General features: G+C 32.6%; 2 protein-coding genes across 2 annotated transcripts in view; both read right to left on the bottom strand.

Moving 5' to 3' along the window:
- Positions 1–1,308, bottom strand: part of LOC110019884 (mRNA-decapping enzyme-like protein) — a 43,157-nt gene extending 41,849 nt beyond the window's left edge. The window contains exons 1-3 of the mRNA XM_020717744.1: positions 1,018–1,308; positions 885–925; positions 601–650 (exon numbers count right to left, since the gene is read on the bottom strand). Coding sequence (XP_020573403.1) covers positions 601–650; positions 885–925; positions 1,018–1,167 — 241 coding nt within the window. The 5' untranslated portion in view covers positions 1,168–1,308. The remainder of the gene's footprint in view (positions 1–600; positions 651–884; positions 926–1,017) is intronic.
- A 7,961-nt stretch (positions 1,309–9,269) lies between these two features.
- Positions 9,270–11,774, bottom strand: LOC110019853 (casparian strip membrane protein 2-like). The gene is made up of 3 exons (XM_020717709.1): positions 11,455–11,774; positions 10,239–10,362; positions 9,270–9,485 (listed from the first exon to the last, which is right to left on the bottom strand). The coding sequence occupies exons 1-3, from the start codon at positions 11,772–11,774 to the stop codon at positions 9,270–9,272; spliced, it is 660 nt and encodes a 219-aa protein (XP_020573368.1).
- Positions 11,775–12,300: the final 526 nt, after the last annotated feature.

Genomic DNA, 12,300 nt, shown 5'->3' with positions numbered 1-12,300 from the left:
GTAGACTATAACGATAAACACATTTCAGCCATTTCATATAAAGTAGGGTTGGGCTGTAAGGAACCAGTCCAGAAAAAAACTTTGTTTAAAAATTGAAATAATTGACTGGATTTTTTGAGTTTAAACAATTGATGAAGGTTTTGGGTTCCTATTAGACTTCATCTAAACAGAGTTTTTTTTTTATTATTCAAGATCTCATAATTGAAAATCAAATATTCTACGCGAAAATAAATGCACTGAAAGGTTCCATAATCTTTTTGTTATGAGTTGTCAAAAATAAGGTTATGAATTACTGAAATAACATTAATACTAGCTACAATAACCTCTGAACAAATAGCCCAGTAGACATGCACGCTAACAACCATTTATATTGAGATTATTAAAATAATAATAATAAGGCACTCAACATACAGACTAAAGATAATTATCATCATATTCAAGAGTCTCAATGCCACAACAAATCAATAACACATGTCAGGATAAAGTAAGCATCTCTTCTACAAATTACTAACTTAGAAAAAATTATGTCCAAAAAATTAACATGTGCTGACATTCAAAACCACTTCAAACTAAAGCAATGTTACCGTTCAAACGCCGTACCTGTGTTGCGTCGGTTCATCACAATGAACTGAAACCTAGGCTGGGTATTTCTGCAGAGATGCAACAAAATGAACAGAAAGAACATAATCACTCCCCGCAAAATAACTTCAATGCAGCAAAATTGCGATAAAAAAAAAAAAAAAACTTCCAATAAGAAAAAACTGCAATAGGAAACAAAAGTCCAAAAAAGAAAAAAAAAACCAAAATTTATAGTAAGCATGACAAATTACGATAAGCAAAGATGAAATACTCAATAAAAAAAAGTAATCGACAGATCCAGCTACCTCTTTACAACAAATAGAGAGCCTTCGACGTCCTTCCGACTCTACAACAAGAAGATTTTAATCAAGTATCAAACGGAAAACTCTCGCCCCAAAGAGAAGAGCGTAAAAAAAAGAAATAGTTCATATTGCGTACCCATCGATTAGCCTCGATGTTAAATTCGTAGAAAGTGACGTGTGCGGCGGTCATCAAGATCTCCTCTACATAGGGATCGATCCTCTGGAGCACAGTCAGATTGAGCACCTTGGTGCTCTGCTGATCCAAGTTCGGCATTAGCTTCGACATCTCGGCGGCAAATCCCTAGAACCGCAAACCCTAGCTCCCCTTTATTAGCCGAATTCGCAGTGCACCGGAGGTCGACGATCCTTCGAGGTGCCGATGTCGCGGACTCGGCCGAGGAGCGGAAAAGCGACGGTGTCCGAGGTTTTATCGCCGAGAATTTAGCCCTGCAATTTTTTTGCTTTTTAGGAGATTTACATACATACCCTACAATTATTATGTATTTACATATCTTACCTCTCAAATTTAATTTTTACATATATATATATATAATCTTATTTATAAATGAAAAGTCGTATTTTAATTTTTAGATTTTTCAATATTAAAATTTTTTTATGTGAAATGAAAATTTTGGATGACATAAATGTTAAAATTAAAGTTTAAATGTTAGATATGTAAATATATAGGATTTTGGTGGTATATATATAAATACCCTTTTTATTCATTTACATGCATAATTATTATAATTATTATGTATTTATATAATAAACATTTAATTTCTATATTTACATATCACATAAAAAATATTATAAGCTTATTTATATTATTGCTAGCAAAACAAATATATAAAATATGTACTTTTTATTGAACTTAAAAAATAGGAATCACAAACAAAAATAAGAGTTGATTTTTGTGAATTAATTCAGCTTGAAAGTATCTTAAATAATAATAAATATAATAATACATGGAAATTTAAAATTTGATTTGAATAATAATATGTATTTATAGATATATTGAAGTAGTATTTAATGTAGTTGGAGATTGCAATTAAATATATGGGGAATACATAACTTTTGTGTGTCAAAAAATTTACTCTGATAGCATAATAATTTAATGTTTTAGCATTATATGACATCCAGCACACATACATGTGATAAAAAATAACTAAATGAGACATCAAATAGTTTTACCTAGAAAAGTTAGGAGAGTGAAAAATTCAAGTGGCATGGCACAGTTAAAATGATTCACTATGAGTTTTTAAGTACGAAGATAAATCTTTATCTCACAACCGGAAAAAATGTTAAATGGTTTCATCGAATATAATGTCCATATATAAAAAGATTTTTTGTTCGACGATCGAAAGCACTTACTACTGGAAGTTATCGTCTAGCCTTCGGTATACTGTGTTTGAGATACGTCATTGCACGGTATTTAAAATATTAAGTTATTATATATACAAGAAACTTCGTCACTCAAAAAAGTATTTTGTACTCTACAATGCGCGTCGTTACTTTGCAATATGCATCATTGCTCCGCAGTGTAGTTCATTACTCGGCAAAAATCTGCCAATGCTACTGAGTATTTCTTGCTCAAAAAATTTCTCATCGAGCCAGCCAATTTAAGTAAAAATTTGTTAAAAGCGGAGCTCCATATGATTTTCAATTTGAATTGAAACATTTCTTGCTAAAAAAATACCTGAAGGTTCATATCAAATGGTAAAATTAATTGAGGGTGTATCAATAATAACTTAAAAAATGAATTCAGTTGTACTTCAAAACATTCATCGTGTTATGTCATTACTTTAAATTTGAATGTAATGTATAATACAATTTTAATACAATTATTAAAAATAGTATATTACTATATTAGAATTTTGGTCTTTAAAAATTACTTATCTTGTCTATGAATGAGTCATTGGAAGGGGCAGTCAGAGCAGTGAAGTTTCTCTCTATGTATGGAATATAGATCATGAACATCATATGATTTGTTTGAACTTCAACAATCATGCACATTAACTTTGATGGGTTAATGCCATCAATTGATGTTGGCAAGCAAATCATGAGAACATTATGTTAGTGTGATAATGCTTATAAGTGTGTTTATTTAAAGAAAAGTTGCTCGGACGAAGAGATTAAAATATTAATTAAGTATAAAGAAAATGAAACCATACAAATTTAGAGAGTATTAAATTGCCTTTTAAAAGAATGATTTGTGTTATTTATCTGCGAAAAATTTATATAAAAAGAGAAAAAGAAAGCAAGTGGGTTGCCACGATTAGAGTACTGCATGAGATGTTGTAATTAGCATATGATATTTGTGTCAGATTTTTCTCATGCAAATATTAGTGTAAGATTTGCGGGTGTTAATCAGCGAATAATGAATTTTGATCTTTGCGGTGGATTTTGTGTCTGATTTGCGACTAAAAATTCAATGATAAAAGCATTCTAAATATAGAGAAATTTCAATTGGAATTGCGACGGATGTGGCGTCCAACAAAGCGAAGCAAAAAATTTTATCGGTTAACGTTAAACTAATTCTGACACAAATTAGGCTGAAATCCGACACAAATGACCTAATATACTCATCATGCCCGGCTAAATTTCATTTATGCGCTCAGCGCCTCTCCTGATCTCCCCTTTTGCCCGAACTCTCGCAAGCTTCCCCTTTCCCTTTCCCATTTCTCTCTCCCTTTCGGTCTTGCTCAAAACCATCGTCTTCCCGAACAAACCTTCGTGATACAGTTGTCATTAGTCTAGTTTGGAGGGTAGCGACCATATCACGCTTATAGAGACCACTGAAACTACGGAATTTCTCATCCTTCCGCTTCGCTTCTATCAGAAAGCATTCAAGAAGGTAAGTCTATTCGCGCCAATATTTGCATTTATATATTGTATGCATGTAAAAAATGAAGTTTAGGAGTTAGGTGTGTATATACATAAAAATTGAGTGATATGTATGAATACATAGGTAATGTGGTATACAACGACAACAACAAGCCTTTATCCCACTAAGTGGGATCACATGATTCCTTTTTCTCCATTGTATCTTATTGAGCATAGGTGACGTTGTATGTATGTAAAAATTGAAGTTTTTATATTAGGTATGTATATACATATGAGTTTAGTGGTATGCATGTAAAAATTGAAATTTAGGTGTTCGGCGTGTGTGTGTGTACATAAGTATATGTATATACATAAGGGTTCCTAACACCTAAACTTCAATTTTTACATACATACCACTTAACTCTTATGTATATGTATGTATATATATATATATATATATATATATATATATATATATAATATGCATAAGAAGTTTAGGTATTCGGTGTGTAAATACATTAAGGTGATGCCATTAGTTGAATTCATGTTGATCGGTTGAAGTGGAGGAATACATCGGGTCTGTTGTTAAAGTGATGGTGATATATGGATATTGTTATTAGTAGGATTAGAGTTGGTTGGTTGAAGCAGAGCAATGCATGTCGCAATCTGGTTTATTGTTTAAAATGATGGTGATATAGATGAGGATGTTATTAGTAGAATTCAAATTGGTTGGTATAATTGGAGGAATGCATCTGGTCTTGTTCACAATAATGACGATATAAATGGGAATGTTATTAGTAGAATTCATGTTGGTTTGTTGAAGTGGATGAATACATCGGGTTTATTGTTTAAAAATAAACAATTTCAAAGAAGAATCTTATATATGGTTGACCATGTAGTGTTGACTTCACCGGATGAAGCGAACTACTTAAAAGAAGTTCCTAAGGACACTTTCTTAGAGTAGAATTAGCTCCCACAAACCATTAAGCATAATCATCTACTCTACATATTGATATGTATTGACTTTTTTTTATTTTTCATAATAGTTCAACTGGTATGTAAAGCTATATCTATGTTGCAGATGAATATTTGTAATTTGAGAGTTTGGTTGTATAATAGATCATATCAATGATGAAAAATAATCACAGATGAGTTCTTGAATGACGTCGAAGAATTTGTACTGGTGGCATCACAGCTGCCCATCTATTGTTTGGAGTGTAAGGAGCTGTTTGGTTCGTTTCAGTGTTCTTTTGAGAAGCAATAAATCAACCTTTTTTGCCAATGTTCTTTTGAGAAGCAATAAATCAACCTTTTTTGCCATGTGAAGAACTTGAGTTGAATATTTATGTGAAGGGATTCAAACCTAATTATTTCTACTAAGATAAATATTATGGAGAAGACAAAAGATAATTTGAAAGCTAGAATGAACCTAAAAGAGTGTTCCAAAAGGACATCATAACTTTAGGTGACAAATGGAGGTAAATTAATAAAGCTCAAAGTTGTATACTCTCTTACACCAGATCAACGGAGGACAATATTTGAGTGGGTGAATTCTCTAAAATTTCCCAGTGGTCGTGGGTCAAGTTTGAGCTATTGTTTTGACTTGAGAATAGGTAAAGTATTTTGCACGAAAAGTTAAAACTGTCATATATTTTTGGAGTGCTTATCACCTATTATATTTCACGCGTTGTTGAAGTCGGTGCTTGATCCCTTGATCAAAGTCAATATCTTCTTCTGAGAGTTGTGAGCTGGAATATTGAATGTTGACTAGTTAAGACATCTGAATGTGAGTATTCACATATTATTATGTAAGCTGCATTTACATACTAAACTACCCCCATGCTCAATGTAAAATATCTTTGATGCAGATTTTTAAATAAAATAAAAAACGGTTAAGAATAAAGCACATCCTGAGAGATCAATTTGTGAAGCATACCTATTACAAGAGATGATAAATTTTTGATCATATTATTTTAAGCATGGCCATTAAAGAGCTCATATTGTAGGAGATATGCTTTCACAGACAAAATTATTCGTATATCAAATATCAGGTGAGCCATCAGGGAGGCATGATACACGGTATCTAATTGACAATGAGAGTCAGTCAGCCGCATTGTACGTCCTGATGAAGTGTGATGGAGTTTAGTGATTTATATAGTAAGATTCACGGTCCTCAAACTCAATACTACCATTTATTATTGAGAATGTTAGTTATATACTAACTAATTTAAAAATACAAATAAAAATGTTGTTAGTAGATTATTTAGCGACAGTTTGAAAATGGAAGATGAGTTTCAGATAAGTAGGAAGGTCGAAGCTGAATTTCCAATATTGTTCAAATTATACGTATGCAGAAGAAACTCTTTAAATCACATGTGTGTGATATAATCGTCACATTTAAAGTTACACTAATAGTGCATCTCAATTTGTTATAGGTTCACAATACAACCAACAGAATCACAGATCAGATATTACTAGATCTTAATTGGGGGCCTAAGCACAGTGTTACTACATGACAGATATTTGGCATAAATGGTTATAGATTCCATATGAGTTTGTAATGTGAAGGGAAGAAGACATATAACAGTGGTGTCGTTGTTAATGGAAACACACACAGATAATGAGTTTAGTCATTATGGTGTACTTGACGAAGCTATTCAATTGCAATATCAAGGTAATTTTAGCCACATTGTATACTTGTTCAACTGTTAGTAGTTCGATCCTGTTTCGAATCGAAAAACCCGAACACTCATGCCTTATGATATCACTGAAGTCAAATTAAACAGAATTTACGCAAAGTTTGATCTATTTGTTTGGGCAAACCAAGCTACACTGCCTTCAATACCCTGGTAGAGTAAGGGATAAAGTTGATTGGGTTGTGGTTATGAATAATAAACTAAGGAAAACTATTAAACTCCATAGTACTATAGAACCAATTCACCATGAGAAATGTATGCCAGATCTTTGTATTAAGGGCGACACAAACGATGAAATGTTTGCACTGGAGGATACCACGAGGAATTTTTAAGAGGTTGCTCATGGTATAGATGAGAATGATGATGAGAGTGAAGAAGAAATTTTATGCTCATCTTCGACGACGAGTTCTTCTGCTGAAACTTAATAACAAATATATGTAATTTTTGATTAGTTATTACTACTGCTACTTTTTTGTCTTTTATTTTTTTTGTATAGAGGCATAACTTTTTACTCTCGCTTTTCCTATTTTTAAACATAACTGTTACTTGTGTCTTATCTTTATTCCACCATTTTTTTTCTGCTTCTGATTATTTTTCCTGCTAGTACTAATCTTATTAGTGTATTCCTTTATTTGCAGATGGTCACAGGTTGTGCGGGTGGTCAGCCATGTCAGAGACCCTGTGTTATGGGGACACTGAAGACCACCTACCGTAGCAGGAAGAGAAGGTTATCTCTTTCTGTCACTGTTACCACTACTGCGCACCATCTAATGTTGCTACACCTCTTATGGCACATGCTTCCGCACCCACTGTTGTTACCACTCCTGTGACACCTGCCTTTGCACCTACTGTTACCACCTCTCCTGTGACACCTACTCCCGCACTCGCTACTGCCTCATCTCTTGTGACATTTGTTGCTTCCGCATCTACTCCCCCACATGTTGCAACTATTATTGTTGTTGACACGCATACTGCCTCACCACTTGTAGCCTTACCTACTCCGACACCTTTGAACCTGCCGGTGGACTCCTGCCCCCCGAGGGTACATTTACTGCTAAAGAGTGCCTCATAAGCTCTTTTTAACTTTGTATTATGTTTATTATTCATGTTATACATTTATGTAACTAATTTTTTTGCTAAACACATTCATTCCCCACAAGATATCGGTCACTTGCTTCACAAAAATTATCAGGAGCAGGTATGATTAGCTATATCTCTCATGGAAGCAGACCCCTGTAGCATCTCAGATCTTGTGGTTCTGGCATTTCGATGTACATTTAATTATTTACACTAACACATGGATTATTTTTTGACATTGTAGATGTCCTTTACCAGAATAATAATTTTAAATTTTCTTATTTTTATAAAGAGCTCAATCACATCAAGTGTATCAATACAATTATATTAAAAAAAATCATAATAATAAAGACATGACACATATGCTCACGTGGCTTCCCAAAGCTCATATATTTTCTTATGGTTAACTCTATGAGAACTATAAGCCAAAGTTAACATACACATAATATATAGTACCATGTGAGCCTGTAATTAACCCAAGTAGTAAACTCTTACTCTATCTTTGTGGTGTCCCATTGAACGACACAACCACTAACTGTTAACAAAAATGTTTTAGTTATCTAAGATTAATCTCCTCCATTACTAACTAAATGGACTAAACCTATGACAAAACAAGATAATAGAATTATGAAATTTTGTTCAAATTCATCAACATTACTTTAATACTCTATAACTTCTTGCAAACTAACAGTGCTATAACTTCAAACTCTCCACCATTTCACACATTTCAAAAAAAAAAATTAGGGAGATGAAGCTATTGAAGTCCCCCACATAAATTCATCATTTAAACTTCAAAACCCCTTAAATAATATCCCAAGAATTGAGGAATATATATCTCTATCTTGTTATGCTAAAAAGTTCTTTATATAATATCCACCTACAATAAATAGTCCAAAATAGTTAATATTCATCAAATTAAAACACATGGAAAAACCATCATCAATTATAAATTATAAATAAAACAATTCCAAACACTTCACTCAAACATATTACATGGCAATTAAAAAAAAGGAAAATAACATATCCATTCCCACTTCTCTCACCAAATAAAATGGATAAAACATTAATATAAAATCAAGATTTAAAAGGCAAAAATTTTGGTCAATATCCCCATCAAATTTCTCATCAGGACAGATCTCAAAGTCATTGAATTTGTTTAAAAACTTGTGCAATACATATTTTCATTGACTGTATATATAATTTGCACTCATCTCAAAGCAAATATAACAATCACAAAACTCATCCTCATGATCAAACTTCGATCAGAATATCCTTATCCAACATTTCCCCCATTCAAACCACAACAACACACAATGAAAGACCGCATGAAAAACACGAAGAAACACCGAATAACTAAATAGACAAACTTAAGGGGGGATTTACATCTACATATACACCACACAATTCTCATGCATTTGCATATCCAACACCAAAATCTCACTATTTACTCATACAACCCTCACAAATCCTCACATCAAAAATACCTTAAACTTTAATTTTCAAGCAAATCAACACACATTTTTCACAGCTATCTTGACATGATTAAGGTAGCACTAAAATATCATATAAGTAAACATCAAAGTTTAGATACTTAACCCTCACAAATCCTTAACATCACATCAAAAATACCTCAAACTTTAATTTTCAAGCAAATCAACACACATCTTTCACAGCTATCTTGACATGATTATGATAGCACTCAAATATCATATAAGTAAACATCAAAGTTTAGATACTAGATATGCAAATAAATAAAAATCATATGATATGAATGCAAAATGCAAATCCCCCATTAATGCCTTCTTAGAGAAAGGGCAGATAAAGCAACCATGAGCATTAGTAAAATAGTCCCAACAAAGGAAGCTATTATGGCTCCACTGGACTGCTGACAGAAGCCCTGAAACCTCATGCAGAAAGCAACCCAGTTGGCCTTTGAATTCCCTTCATGCGCCAGGTAGACGATGGCCGCCGCCGCCGAAGCTCCGGCCATGGTTAAAGCAACACCCAGCTGCATGCACTTTTGTTATACGATAGTAGTAATTTATTTATTTATATATATACCACAAAATTACTATGTATTTACATATTTAGCACAAAATGTACGTTTTATATTCAGAATATCCAGATATTTCATATCACATCAGGAAATAAAATCATTTTCATGCATTAGTTGGTATGTCTGTAAATTTTAAAGTTTATAGGTTAGATATGTAAATACCAATGTTTTGGTTGAAGATTGGGAGATCTACTGCTAAATTGTGTCAGAATTAAAAATAAATGATAAAATCAACAGAACATTTAGTCAGAAATATAAACTTGCAATTATTATTTTATATCACACAAACATTTTTTATCATTATCATACTTAATTCTCATATTGTTAATTAAAAATTTATTCGTTGCTGTAAAGCGGTGTTTGAGAAACTAATTTCTTAAAAAATTGTGGTGGGAATTACAAATATAATTTCTTAGCATGTCAGGTTGAAAAAATAGTTTCTCACCACAAAAATTTCTAGAAAGCAGTTCCCCAAACAGAACAATGGTGGCTATTTGAAATGCAAACCAGACATAAAACTATCCCAAACAGACGCTTAATGCCTTCTTCTTTTAAAAAATTATTTTAGAGTCTAAATATAAAATTTATATTTTCGTCCATATATGAAGTGTTATCAATATAAAAATTGAAGTATAGGTGTTTGATGTGTAATTATTATTATTATTATTATTATTATTATTATTATTATTATATGATGAAGCTTACAAGGTCAAATGTGAGGAGGAAGAGCCTTGGGCAAGTGAGGAGCGGCTTGATGATGCAGAAAATGGAGAAGAGAAGGGAGAAGGCAAGATATCCTGCCGCAGCTGCATCAGCCAGCACAAAAAACCTGCAACATAACACAAGCTGAAATATTAAGGAGCCATTCAGAATCGCTTCTTAATCTTTTATTTTTCTTTTTTATTATATTTTAATTTGAAATAATATAAAATAGGGGCATTTACACATACATACCACCCAAATCCTACGTATTTACATATCCAACACCTAAACTTTACTTTTTTACAGTTCTACCACGGAAGTCCTTAATTTAATATCATATTAAAAATATTATTATTTTAATTTTTTAATCGTAAAATATATATTTTCATGCATAGACAAAGTGACTGACATGTAAAAAATGAAGCTTAAGAGTTGAATATTTAAATACATAATTATCAAGCGTGTTAAAAAAATTAAATTATTTTTAAAATCACTAAAAATAAATCAGACTTGTTTTAAGTGTTTTTAAAAATAAAATATTTAAAAAATAATAATATGCAATACAAAAAAAAAAAAAAAAAAAAAAAAAAAGGAAAATTTAATTGAACACCAGAGGTTTCCTATGTATTTAAATATCTTAATCCTAAACTTAAATATTTATATATATGTCATCTTAACCATGCATGAAAAAGGTATATTTATAATATTGGTAATTTGAATGTGATATAAGAAAAAATATGAAGGTAGAATTTTAAAAACTATAAGTTTAGGACTTAGATATGTAAATACATAGAAATTCCTTAATATTTATGTAAATGCCACAAAAAAAGGTTTTTTAAAAACAAAAATAATCCCAAATGGCTAATAAGGATTATAAGTTGGGACATGAGTCCAACAATGTGGTGCGATCCACGCTATTATCCTCATGTAGTCCAGGCGACAAAAGTTTGTGTTAGATATGTATGTAAATATATATAAGAATTCAGAAATGTGTATGTAATTGTCTCAAAAACACATTTTTAAAACAAAAATAATTCAAATTGAGAATTTCATTATATGTATAATCCTAATGCATTCACTTCCTTTATAACGGAAAAAATAATCAGTCCGGACATCCGCACATCCGAACGGCCAACCACCAACGGTCACATCAGGTCTGGACAGAATATTTTCTCTCCAAACCACCCCCCTAAGAAAAGAGCAGGATTGGAAGACATACATCAAAGAAGGAAAATCAGCGAAGTCAGCGTAGAACTGAAAATCCTTAGTGAAGAACGGAAGCATTTCACTATCAGTTCCCATAGATACAGCTGCAGAAACGAAGGCCGCAATAGCCAGCAACCTCAGGAAGAAATCAAAGCATGCCAAGCTTCTCTTCCATCCTCCAGGCCTCTTCATCTCCCTCTTCACCAACCTGACCAGGCGGATTCTGTACGGCGGAGCTGCGGCGGGCTTTGCCGCCCCGGCCGCCGCGTCTGCGCTTCCATTGCCGACGGTGATGGAAGTGGAAGGTGCAGCAGCAGCTTCAGTTGAGTTCATGGTTTGAAGAAGGTGGGAGATGGGGTTTGGTTGTTGATGGAGTTGGGGGGAGGGAGGGGAGAGGAGGGGTTTATAGGGATGGAGATGAGTGTGTTGGGTGATGGGGAGGGGGGGAGGTGGTGCAGTTTAGGGAGTAGATGTTAGGGGATTTGGTAAAGAGCTGATCCTTTATTTGATGATTAATGGAGTGGTTATGCTCAAGTTCAATTTAATTGTCATTCTGATGATTTGAGTAATGTTCGGGTTCGTTTCATATCATGATAATTGAGTCATTATTGATCGGATTAATGAATAGTATTATCGAGCAACTTAATCTATATCTAAATGATTTTTCATGGAGCAAATTAAAGTTTGAATCGGCAAACTAATTATTTTTTAACCAAATGAAATTTATTGATCAAACTAATGAGTTTTATGACTGGGTTATTTATTTTCTAATCAAATGAGTTATATTGAAGTTATAAATGAGTTATTTTTGGGGCTTACAAATACAAATGTGCTTTTAAATGAATAGTTAACATATGAA

This window comes from Phalaenopsis equestris, unplaced genomic scaffold (assembly GCF_001263595.1).
Source record: "Phalaenopsis equestris unplaced genomic scaffold, ASM126359v1 Scaffold000084, whole genome shotgun sequence".
Lineage (NCBI taxonomy): Eukaryota > Viridiplantae > Streptophyta > Magnoliopsida > Asparagales > Orchidaceae > Phalaenopsis > Phalaenopsis equestris.
The sequence above is the reverse complement of the archived record's forward strand: the minus strand, read 5'-3'. Positions and strand labels throughout refer to the sequence as shown.